The sequence below is a fragment of the Schistocerca gregaria genome, chromosome X, assembly GCF_023897955.1.
Source record: "Schistocerca gregaria isolate iqSchGreg1 chromosome X, iqSchGreg1.2, whole genome shotgun sequence".
NCBI lineage: Eukaryota > Metazoa > Arthropoda > Insecta > Orthoptera > Acrididae > Schistocerca > Schistocerca gregaria.
Window position 1 is genome coordinate 125,785,343 of NC_064931.1, and position 13,156 is coordinate 125,798,498.

The 13,156-nt window shown below is 37.2% G+C and overlaps 1 protein-coding gene across 1 annotated transcript in view; it reads right to left on the reverse strand.

Annotated features, from left to right (window-relative positions):
- LOC126297840 (cuticlin-5) overlaps positions 1 to 13,156 on the reverse strand; it is a 260,742-nt gene that overhangs the window by 35,856 nt on the left and 211,730 nt on the right. Inside the window, exons 5-6 of the mRNA XM_049989092.1 lie at positions 12,788 to 12,871; positions 5,304 to 5,437 (exon numbers count right to left, since the gene is read on the reverse strand). Coding sequence (XP_049845049.1) covers positions 5,304 to 5,437; positions 12,788 to 12,871 — 218 coding nt within the window. The remainder of the gene's footprint in view (positions 1 to 5,303; positions 5,438 to 12,787; positions 12,872 to 13,156) is intronic.

A 13,156-nucleotide genomic window follows, 5' to 3' on the forward strand; every position in this document is an offset into this window, starting at 1 on the left:
CAAAAATGACAGGAAACTACATCAATATCCTCATGGATGGCCAAACAGCCCAATCTCTTGTGGACTAGGGAGCATCATATTCAGTCATTTTGGAGAAGTACCATCACCAGTTGCAGAAAACCATATTAGTCAACAGCAAAACATCTCTGCTGAAGGTGGCTAATGGGAAATATGTAAAGCCTACAGGAAGATGTACCATTCATGTGGGTATAAGTGGCCATACACAGCCACTAGAATTCACCATCTTACAAGAGTGTAGTCATGACTTCATTCTCAGATGGGACTTTTTGAAAGCTTCTCAGGCAATTATAGATTGTGGTCGCATGAAGATTATGCTAGATGAGATGAGATACTGTGGACAGGAAGATGCACATCCGAGTGTGTGGAGACTGTGTGCTGGATGAAGTGATCATTCCTGCAGTTAGCACTAGAAAGGTAACTGTCACATGTCATACCATGCGTCAACCAATGGATCTTGTAGTGGAATGGAAGAGAAGCACACCACTGAAGTATAACTTGGTCATCCCAGCCTCTCATTTAAGAACAGATACAGTGAATTGTGGATAGTTAACTGTCACCGAGAACTGCAGATCCTTCCAAGATGCATGTGTATAGCAAACTTTGAGCCGTTAATTGTAGAACAGTTGAGCGTCTTAGAAACCTTCCATGCCGAGGTTGTGGGCGACATTAGCGTTACCATTATGAGACAAGATCTTCTAGCCTAACTATCACCAGAGCTCACTAAGGAACAACAGAAAAAAGCTACTTACAATTCTTCAAGAGTTCTCTGAATGCTTCAATCCAGAGGTGAAGAGAAAATTAGACAAATCATCAGTGAAGCACCGGATTAGCACTGGAGACCATCAACCAATAAGCCAGAGAGCATACCATGTGTCAGCAATGGAACGTCGAATAATTCGTGACAAGGTAGAGAAAATGATGATGAATGACATCATTCAGCCTTCACAGAGCCCATGGTCATCACCAGTGGTCCTCGTCAGGAAGAAGGATGGCAGTTGGCGCTTTTGTATTGATTATAGGAAGCTTAATAAGATAACTAAAAAGGACATTTACTCTCTTCCATGAATTGATGATACACTAGATTGTCTCAAGGGGGCTACGTTTTTCTCAACCATGGACATGTACTCAGGATACTGGCAAACTGAAGTAGAGGAGACTGATCATGAGAAAACTGCATTCATCACCCCTGAGGGCCTGTATGAGTTTAAGGTAATACTGTTTGGTTTGTGTAATGCGCCAGCAACTTTTGAATGGGTGATGGATAATCTTCTACGTCACCTAAAGTGGACGATGTGTCTGTTCTTTAGATGACATTTAGTGTTCTCAGAGACATTTGATGAACATATAAAAAGACTGAGGGCCATTCTTAAGCGCCTACAACTTAATCCAAGAAAGTGCCCCTTTGGAGCAAAAGAAATCAAAATACTTGGACACCTTGTGTAAAACGAAGGTGTGCAGCCAGACCCAGAAAAGGTGAGATCTTTAATGGAATTTCCTATTCCTAAAAGTATTAGAGATGTTAGAAGCTTCCACGGATTCCATTCTTATTACCATCATTTTATCAAAGATTTTTGTATCAAAGCCAGGTCACTCCAAGAGTTGTTAAAATCTGATGCTAAATTAATCTGGGGTGGTGCTCAACAAGATTCTTTTGATGTGCTGCGGCGAAAATCTCTGACAACTGACCCTGTACTTGGTCTGTGTGATGAGAGAGCACCTACAGAACTACACACATATGCCAGTGGGTATGGGATCAGTGCTGTTGTGGTGCAAATTTCTGATGGAAAAGAGAAGGTTATAGCCTATGCTTCTAAGACACTTACAAAAGCTGAGAGAAACTACTCAACTACAGAAAGAAAGAATGTCTTGCTGTGGTCTGGGCTATGTGCAAATTTTGACAGTATCTCTATGGAAGGCCATTCACAGTTGTTATATACCATCATTCACTTTTTTGGCTGATAGGTCTTAAGGATCCAACAGGACAACTCGCCAGGAGGGCACTACACCATGGATCCATGACACATTACCATAGTATACAAAAGTGGAAAAAAACACTATGATGCCGACTGTCTCCCAAGAAACCCTGTGCAAGACCATCAAGACTTTGATGAAGATAGTGACTGTCTTGCTGCACTCCAGGATCTCTCGGCTGAGCAGAAGAAGGACACCAAGATATCTCAAATTATGCTTGCCTTAAATCAGTCAGAGGATGTGAAAGGACAATTTAAGGTAGTTACCGGTAACGGATTACTTTGCAAGAAAAACTTTGATCCGCTTGGAAAGAGGTGGCTACCAGTACTCTTAAACACATGCACTTAGATGTTCTACAGAAATTCCACGACACACCTGAGGCCAGACATTTAGGATTTATTAAGATATACGATAGAATTCGCAAGAGATTTTTCTGGCCAGGTTTATTTAGGAGTGTCTGTCACTATGTATCACACTGTCGAGAGTGCCAGAGGAAAGGCAGTCCCTCAGAAACCACCTGGCCAACTCATACCAATTCCATCAGCCGAAATGCCTTTCCAGCGTGTTGGGATTGACCTCCTCGGATGATTTCCAATGTCTGCTAGTGGCAATAGATGGATTATTGTTAGCACTGATTATCTGACATGCTATGCCATTACAAAAGCCACGAAAACAGCCAAAGCATCCAAGGTAGTCAAATTCATCGTGGAAGACATTGTATTAAAACACGGTGCCCCAAGGTCATCACATGATGACTGCCTACAACCTCAAACTAACGGGCTTACTGAAAGCCTTAATAAGACCTTGGCCGACATGCTATCAATGTTCGTCAATGTTGAGCAGAGCAAATGGGATGAGGTGCTACCTTTCATGACATTTGCTTACAACACTGCAAAACAAGACACTATGGGATTTATGCCCTTTTTTTCTGGTGCATGGGCGTGAGGCAACTACAACAATGGACACTGTGTTTCCATTACATCCTGATGACATGGACGACAACTACATCAGCCAGGTGTTAACCAGAGCTAAGGAAGCTTGGCACTTAGCTGGACTCTGCATACTACAGGCTCAAGAAAACGATCGCCGAAGGTATGACACAAGCCACCGCCCTGTTGTTTACCAGCCTGGTGACCTCGTCTGGGTCTTCACTCCTGTTCAGAAGTTTGGTCCCTCTGAGAAGCTCCTCAGGTGCTACTTTGGAAATTATAAGATTGTAAGACAGTTGTCTGATGTTACTTATGAAGTTGAAAATTTTGACCCCAACACAAGATGACGAAAGATCAGAGATACGGTCCACGTCCTTCGAATGAAGCCCTACAAGGGTCCTGCGACCCAGGGTAAATTTGAAGCTCCAGTGGCAGGCAACAAGTGGAAAGGTGATGAAGAGTGTAGTGACAAAAGAAGTTCTAAGAAGATCGCCGCCAGGGCGAGCATCAGTCATCGGGAGTTGGTGTAGTTGGTGTATGCAGGACCGATGACTCGTTCCCGGACTAGGACAATGTAACACTGAGATGCCGTTCTCTTAAGGAGGGAGCAATGTTGCAGAAGAATCTGAGTTGCACCATGGTGTAGTGATTATGATACTAAACTGTAGCATAGAGGGTCGTGAGTTCAAAACTCACCTGGACTGTACAGTTTTAGTTTCTATATTTCGTTCAAGTACATTCTAGAAGTATCCACAAATGTCAAGCATCATTGTACTGGTAGGTTCTGTAGCTGTATATATACTGTATGTGTTCTGGCCGGAGCAGTCTGCTCCATGCCCTTGTATGTGCAACTACTGAATAAACCTTCATTAAGTGAAGTTAGTGTTTGTCATTCATCTAATTGCGTCTTCTTCTACGTGACATTATTATATTGTTCAGACAATCCATATTATAAGTTCTATGCACTTATGAACAACAATAATTTTTAAAATTTGCCTCAGTCTGTATCCAATGACATGTTCACATATGGATGAACGGAACTCAGAATAAATAAATAAATAAATACAAGGGTTAGATGAAAATTTTATTTGCAGTATAGTTTAAAACCTTGTTTTGAACACCAAAGTGTTTTACTAGACATGGTCCTAGTGGAGATGTGATTTTCTTGCCTGCCTCTAAGCTTAGAAAAGACTTATCCACCTAGTTATAGAAGTACTTGCAGTTGCATGTGGATTCCAACCCACAGTGCAACTTGCCATAGTTTACATAGACAAATCATTGCCAGACATGAAATGATATTAAAAAGGCATGGACTGTCTCAGTACTAATCTCTCGACCTTTAGATTGTAGTCTGACAATGGCTCAGTAAGCCACTGAATCACACACCTTTACTGATATGCAAAAGGATTTGTCTTATTGCTTGCCTTGTAAAAGGTAAAGCAATAAAACAAATCTTCTGGACCAACTGTATTAAAAAAAGATATATTCAAGACAATGACCAAATTATTTTAAAGAAAAAGGGGATAATGAACCTGCCCACAAAGATTCTTCAGTAATAAATGATGAAGGGATTTGAAGTATGAATTGTTGGCATACCCTCTACCTTTTGCCTTTACCCACACAGAGAAAGCAATTTTTTCTATGAAAAACCCTGTCTTTCATTACTAAGCTGTGATCTTTTCACCATATTCTCATATACTGCAGTTTTTTTGAAATGTCTATCCTGTTCACACTTCACTAGTTTGCAATTTCAGTCATGTGACATAACAGCAGAATAAAACAGGCTATCTCAGAAAAATTTATTATTTTATGATGATGTCCAAGCACAGTTGCAACTGAAGATTTATTGGATATGGAAGTCCAGTAACTCATATTCATTTTGACAGTCCATGACACTGTAACTACAAGAAAATATTCTGGGCTTATCTTTGCTACCTAACACAAGATCTCTGATCTGTATGTCGCAAATAGCCCTCCAAGGCAATAATGAATTCTGTATGTGTACCATATCTTGTTACGTTTGATTTATTTGGCTGTCAGTAATGAATTGCACAATTTCTTCCACAATATAGAAAACATGAATTCCATTTGAAGGGCATGTGAATATTTTGCTTTCCATGAGACCTGCTCTGTGCAAAACTCCTGAAAGAAAATTAAGTGTGGATTTGGAAGGGATAGTTTATTTTACATTGTCTATGGACTGATATCCTAAATCGTTAACAAAATACAGTCAATTATTATTCTAAATAATTTTGATCAGTTGAGGTCACCCATTCTTTCAGAATGCAGAAAGCTAAATCAATGATTGAGAAGCAGACATCTAATTACAATGCTAAAAAAGTAAGGATAACTTTTCAAGAAAGGAAAGTAAAACACACTTACAGTAGGTATTTTTCGACTATCTTCATGATGTGAATTCTTTCCAAGGGTACCACATCGATTAAGCTGAATGTAGAATTCATAATAATCTCTGCCAGTACCATTTATGTAAACACAATCCCTGTCATCTGCATAACCTGTCAACAGAATCCGAGCACTTGGATTTAAATAAATTAATGAAATGTCAAATTAATTATTACTTTATCACTATTACATTAAAGTGCTTTACATTTTTGTAGCTTTTGCTTGTATACATGCAGCCCAGACAGATAATTATACATGTAATAAGTCAAAATGTTGATTTAGTGCTGGCACACCAATGAATATTCCTTTGCTGGACTATGAACAGGACATAATCAGTTGCTAAAACAAGCTTTACTGGGTGACTCTCCTAAGAGTCATCAGACACATTTTCTCTTGTGTTTTGGTAGATATTTGCAATTTCTTTTTTTTTCAGTGTTTAGTTGGAATCAGCCAAAAGATATACGTCTTTCATACAATGCTCAGTGTCAATAGAAAGTGTGTGTTTGTTTTCCATGAAAAACAAAGTGAATTCCATTACAAACAAAATTATTTTCAAAGTGGAACTTATGTGCCTCTTTGATAGAGCAGTATTTGGTCTAGTGATGTGTACTGACAGGGTCAGAAAAACACAAAGATTAACCAGTACTTCAACAGTAATAGCACTGCCCTAGCCTATACTGACTGCTACAGCCATGTAGCAGTGCTGCTCTGTTGATTCTGGAATACTGCTTATTGTTCTTATTTTATTGCCATTGTTAATGCACATTGATAACATAAATACCACACTAGCTTAATATAGGACTACTCTATTGAATGGGCACATAAAATTCCACTTAAAAAATAATTTTGTTTGTGATGGGGAACAAACCAACTCTTCTGTTGATACTGAGTGTCACATAAATGATATGTTGAGCAGTATTTGTACAGATGACTCCAGCTAAACATTACAAAAAAAAAAAGAAGTATCTGTTGAAAATGTGCCTGATTACTCTTAGGAGAGTCACTAGTACGTGTAAGTAAACACTAATTTCAAGATACTATGTTTACAAAAGAAAATTTTCTAAAATCATGATAGACCAATGTCCACATGTTTCCAGATTGTTAGACTATTTAATAATTGATGTGGATGTACGTAACCACAGTTCTTCCATGAAGAAAAATCAGACAAAATGACAAATGCTGTGGTTTCAACAAGATACTGTTCTTGCTTTGCTTTTGTTCTGACCAAATTAAATGATATACCAGTATCACTCAAAGTCTTGTTATTGTGCTGTAATTTTTGGTGTTGACACAAATAATAAAGGATCTGGATATTACCAGGTGTACCAGTATGAAATGAGCATTACGAAACAAATGTGTCGATAGGGAACATTTGTTGTGAACGAGACTTAATTTTTTTTGTTTTGTTTTTTGTCTTTTTTGTTTGGATGGTATGACATCTGTCAAAGATATTTAGTATACGTCAAGTCATGGAACAAACAACATCATATGTTTTCATCGTGTTAACAATGCCGAATTTTGTATCACAAAGTGATGATTTGCGGAAAGCATTAATTTTTTGTTTTCATTTGAAAAAAAGTGCTGGAGAATCGCATCGAATGCTTGTCAAGGTATATGGTGATCATGCTCTATCAGAAGCAACATGCAAAAGATGGTTTCAACGGTTCAGAAATACTGATTTTGATGTAAGAAATGAAGAATGTGGAAGACCACCAAAAAAGTTCGAAGACGCCGAATTGCAAGCAATATTGGATTAAGATGGTACTTTGAGTCAGAAGCAAATGGCAGCAATGCTAAATGTTGCACAGCATTCAATTTCTGAGCGTTTGAAAGCTATGGGAAAGATCCAAAAGTGTGGAAAATAGGTGCCACATGAATTGAATGAAAGACAGATGGAAAACCAAAAAACCATTTATCAAATTTTGCTTCAAAGACATGAAAGAAAATAAATTTTGTATCAAATTGTTACTGGTGATGAAAATTGGATTTATTTTAAGAATCCTAAATGGTAAAAATCATGGGTTAATCTGGGACAACCATCAACATTGACTGCAAAACCAGATCGATTTGGCAAGAAGACAATGCTCTGTGTTTGGTGGGATCAGAAAGGTGTGGTGTATCATCAGTTTCTAAAACCTGGTGAAACTGTGAATAATAATCGCTACAGATAACAAATAATCAATTTAAACTACGCATTGATCGAAAAAAGACCAGAATGGACCAGAAGACATGGCAAAGTAATTTTTTTACACGACAATGCACCTGCATACAAAGCAAAACTGGGTCAGGATACAATCAAAATACTTGGCTGGGAGCTGATACTCCACCCGCCATATTCACCAGACTTGGCCCCTTCCGACTACCGCATTGGCTGAGGAACACTTCAATTCCTACGAAGAAGTCAAAAATTGGGTGTCTAATTGGTTTGCTTCAAAAGACAAACATTTCTATTGATGTGGTGTCCAAAAATTGCCAGAAAGGTGGTCAAAATGTGTAGAAAGCATTGATCAGTACTTTGAATAAAATGTTTTAAGTTTTCAATTCAAAATTAGTGTTTCATTTTCACAAGAAAAAGAGAAACGCTCATTTCATACCAGTACTCCTGGTAGACACGGCCGAGACCAGATTAAACTCCAGTTTTAAAGCTCATTAATGACAAATTAAAGTAGAATCCTATGTTAACTATGATCAGATATACGTGATAATGCAATAAAGGTTTTTGCACTCTATATTACTAAGGGTACTTAATTTATTAGGTTGTGGCATACGTTTTTAGTGTTTTGGTTTTGCATGTTAGTATTCTGGTTGCTATGGGTTTATTTATCGATCAATATTTTTCATTTTTAGTTCACTGTTGCTATTTGAGTTTACATATTGTCATTTTGTCATTTGGAGATAGTGAGTGGACTTGTAGATGCTAGAAAATGAAGTGCAAGTGGAGAAATCGGAACATCTCCAACATATTCTTCTGCTCAAATACAACAGAGGGGTGACAGTGGTGGAGGTAGCCACAAGCATTTGTGCTGTGTGTGTGTGTGTGTGGGGGGGGGGGGGGGGGGGGTAATGCACAGCAAAAATCATGTTATTATTTTAAGGGGGATTGTTTTGGCATTAGTGACTCCATGTTCAGGAAGACCTTCGGGATTTGATGAAGATCATTTAAAGGCATTAATCGCAATCATGCACATTAGTGTACTTGAAAACTGTAAAAAGTGATAAACTGCGATCATTCCACCATCATGAGACATTGGCATGCAGTGGGGGTGGTTCACAAACAAGTGTATGAGTACTGCATGCTCTAAATTGTGTTTCACTCTACAGTATACATTTCCAATACGCTTTTGAAAGAATTAGAAGTATTCTGTGACTAACAGCATAATTTCAAGCCCAAACTGAAGGCCTTTATCTTGACAAGCTCCTTCTAATCTCTGGAATAACAGTAGGTATCCCTTTAACTATCTTTTTCATTACTGAAAATTACTAAAATTTAAGGAAATATGGTTCCTTTAATGAGGATGTAAGACTGTTACCTGTTCTGGCAACCCTTCAGTTTTATATGGTTTTCCCAGATTATTTTGAGTAAAAGCTGAGACATTTTCTAGCAGTAGTTCATGGCAACCGTCTTCCTCAATCCCTCTATATTAGCAGTAATTTCAAATGAAAATCTTAATATAGACTCTATGTATCATGCAAACATAAAAAAATATTAGCATATTTTGCATACTTTTACTTCTTAGTGTCTTACAAAATTATCTTCTGGAGTAATGCAGCTAGAGTTAATAAAATATTTATCCTACAAAACAGCATCTCAAATATCTCTAGAAGGTCTTGGAATTGTACTTATTTGCCAGGATAACAGTGGACTGTGGTGTAAATAACCACAAGACAACATAAAAAATAATTTCTGTTTGTGCTTCAAATTTCTGTCTAGGAAATATTTGAATGCTCAATAAAAGTTTCAGCTTCCCAATGATTTTCCTGACAGTTTTCCTGTGTTGAATCAACTTGAGATAGCTAGGCTATGTACCACTGCCCCAGCTTAAATTACAGGTCTATCCATGGTCCCTTATTGAGCAGATTGTAATATGTTGTTGCTTATATTTCATCTACTGCATGAGGTCATTGTGCTTAGCAATCACCTTGTGAGTGCAGACATTATATATCTCATATAATCTCCACTTAACAAAGACTTCTAACAATACAAGTGGTCCTAGTGCCATTCTGTACAATATGAGGGGGGGCTTGTAAGACAGGAATGATAAATGTAAAATTCAAATTACCCACACTTATTAACTCTAGAGCAGGCATGCCAGCACACAGAGTGTGCCAAACTTAAATAAGTACAATATTCATCGCATTGGTAACAATGGAGACATTTGAAACTCTAGCTATTGTTTTCTTAGTGCAATGACTATTGTTGTGTGCAGTTTAGTAACTCTCAGTGCTAAATAATTTCCTCAACAGAAAATTTTGCATACTGTTGTCAAATATGGCAAACTCAGTGTGCCATGCAACAAGTCATGTAAGTAATTTCTTCCTCAAACATAATGTTTAATTTTTGTTACATTATTCCTATGACTTCTGTTTGCTAGATTTTTTTTATTTTAGGGCAATAAAATGTTCAACTAATAGAGCATTCAAGAGGCTTGTGAATGAAGATTCAGGTTTTATGAAAGTTATTGGTAGTATATTGGATGATGACACTGATAAGGGAGAGGAGGTAACTACTCACAGTGACTATGACACTGCAAGTGAACAAGAGTATGAGATGGATGGAAATGAAGGTCATTAGTGTCAATCAGGTTCTACTGATGATTGGTTTGTGGGAAGGGACAAAACTTCTAAATGGAGGGAAACAGCTCAGCCAAAAGCAAAGTGAGAAATAAAAACATTGTAATATCTTTTCCAGGACCCAAGGCTATTGCTAGGATTTATGGATTCAGTAAGCATGGAAATGATTGACAACATTGTAAAATACACAAACAAATACATTCAGCTGAAACCAGAATTTTCTGATTATCAGGGAGAAAGAGATAAAAAAGAAACAATGAGAAGTCAGATACCAACACTCATTAGTTTACTTTATCTTTCCGAAATGAAGAAATCTAGCTTCACAAATGTAATGGAGCTGTGGAATACCCATGGATCAGGATTCAAAAATGCAAGAGCTGTGGTAAGCTACTAGTGATTCCATTTACTACTGTGTTGTATTTGTTTTGACACTAGAATAACCAGAGAAAAGACGAGGACATCTGATAAGCTGGTTGCAGTATGTTCAATTGTTGATGAGTTTGTGACAAATTGCAAAAGTACATACAATATCAGTGAGTTCATAACCACTGATAAGAAACTTCAGGCTTTTCAGAGTCATTTTGGATTTGCACAATATATTCCCAACAAACTTGCCTAATATGGCATCAAGTTATTTGCACTTTGTGATATAAAATCGCTTTTTACAAGTAGCCTTAAGGTATATTCTGGAAAACAGTGTGAAGGACCTTATGCAATCTCAAATTCAGCTTCAGCAACATTTCACAGGCTAGTGAGTCATATAGAGGAATCCAGTAGAAATATAATGATGGACAGTTGGTACACAAGTTGCTTCTCAAGAAAGAATAGGCAGTCTCAGTTGCAAGATGGTTTTTTATTTATTTAATTTGTGATGCATTTCACTCTCAGAGGATCATCATCAGACATCTGGGGGACAAACAAGTTTCCTCAGTATTAATTTATGTGCCAGAAATTTCAGATTATAAAATAAATAAGCCACTTCCTCGCTCATAAATTTGTGCTGAGGAAACTTGCTTTTCTCCCAGATGTCTGATGATGCTCCTGTGAGAGTGAAACACATCACAAATTAAATAAATAGAAAACCATTTTGCAACAGATACTGCCTATTCTTTCCTGAACATCTCAAGAAGTTGCTGTATCATTAGCCAAAAGATGGAGTGGTGTGATTTTCAAGTTGCCTCTTGGCTATGTCACAATTATAGATGAAGATTATGTGTATTGGGACACTGAGACACAATGAACAAGAAATACTCTTGAAATTCTTACCTTAGAACGACTGTGTACCTGATTCATCCCTCTTCAGATATAAGAACAATATTACATTGGTTTTGTAGGCGCCAAAATACAAGATGTTTCTGATGTTGTCAACTATGCACAATTCAGATACTATCAATGAAGATTCTCAAAATCCAGATATTGTGTTAAATTACAGTATTGATTCAGGCAACCAGATGTGTGGCCATTGTGTCTCGTGTAACAAGAAGATGACCTTTGGTAATATTTTGAAGGCATCAATGATCAGATGCTTTGTTTCTAAGATGAATAAAATCATAGAGCCTCAAGAACGATTTTTCTAAAGAACCTGTCTTATGATCTCCTGAAACCACATCTAACAGAAAGAGACAAAATTCCAAGCCTTCTGCAGGATATTTAGCTGTTCCTTGAGAGATACCAGACAACATCTGAGCAAGTGGCGGAGCCTTCTTCTAAGAAATGAGGACACTGTTACTTATGGAAAGGGTATGAGTATTAATATAACAAAAAGTGTAATCTGTGTAAGAAGCATATGACTATTACTCACACTTGTGAAAAGAGTGAGCCTCGTGATGACTGGGTGTTGTGTGATGTCCTTAGGTTAGTTAGGTTTAAGTAGGGGACTGATGACCATAGCTGTTAAGTCCCATAGTGCTCAGAGCCATTTTTTGAAAAGAGTGAAGTTGCAACTGCAGACTCAGAAGACTTACAATTTAACTCTTGTCCTCCCTCAAATTACTGAGTCATGAACATGGTCTGTACATACACTGTTATAACACAGTTTCAGTAGACATTCAGTATGATAATGAAACATGATTTGTTGTCTTTTTAAGTTGTATCATTTTGGTGCTTAGGTTTATTATAAAAATGTCATTAACAGCCACATTGAATAATGAAGCAGTCTTCTGCATTGAAAGTGATCAAAAGTGTATTTTTGTTTCTTGATTAGATACGTAATACTATTAGTTAGTATTTTCAACTGTGATGGTAACATATTTTTTGTATGAATTAGACAAAATGCTTAATATTTTGATATTCATAGTATCAGTCTGAGTGAAAGTATACCTGAAACTTAAAAAATAAACTACAGTAATTAATGTCAATACTGATGTGAGTTCATATGAAAAGTATTTTAGAACTGAGTAAGATAAGTGGTGCACTCAGTGCACCACACAACTACTCCTGTACCATGAACAGGCATACCTGCTGGAGGATTAATGAATTTTGTAGTTATTAGGGCTGGTGTAATCTCAGAAGAAGGGATAAGAGGGAAAAACTGCTTCACTGATTTATTTTGGATATAAGTTTTCTTTAGGAGCTTTTTATCAGTTATTTCTATATGCAATTTTCCAAATTTTACAACACATTAGGATTTTTAAGCATCCATCACTGAAAAGCTTCAGTGATGTAGAACTCACCGGAAGAGTAAAGAAGTCCATGGAATGATCCATTGAAACCAATTCGAATTTTCATGTATTCGTCTTGGCACTCTGCTTCAATATCTGCAAAATAAATAGATGGTTCCTATAATGAGCTAGAGTACACATACATACACACACCTTTACTCCTAAATTATTTACATTTGATACATATTTAGTAAGATGAATACAATCCAACTACCACATTTACTGATTACAACTGATCATTGACCTGGTGGACAGGAGAGTTAGGTACATACTAAGATCCTCGACATGCCATTATTCATGAGTGGTTGGCAATTATTGTAAAAGCATGGCTCATAAGACTGTGAACTGCAAACTCTATAATACTATAACAGCACACTGACC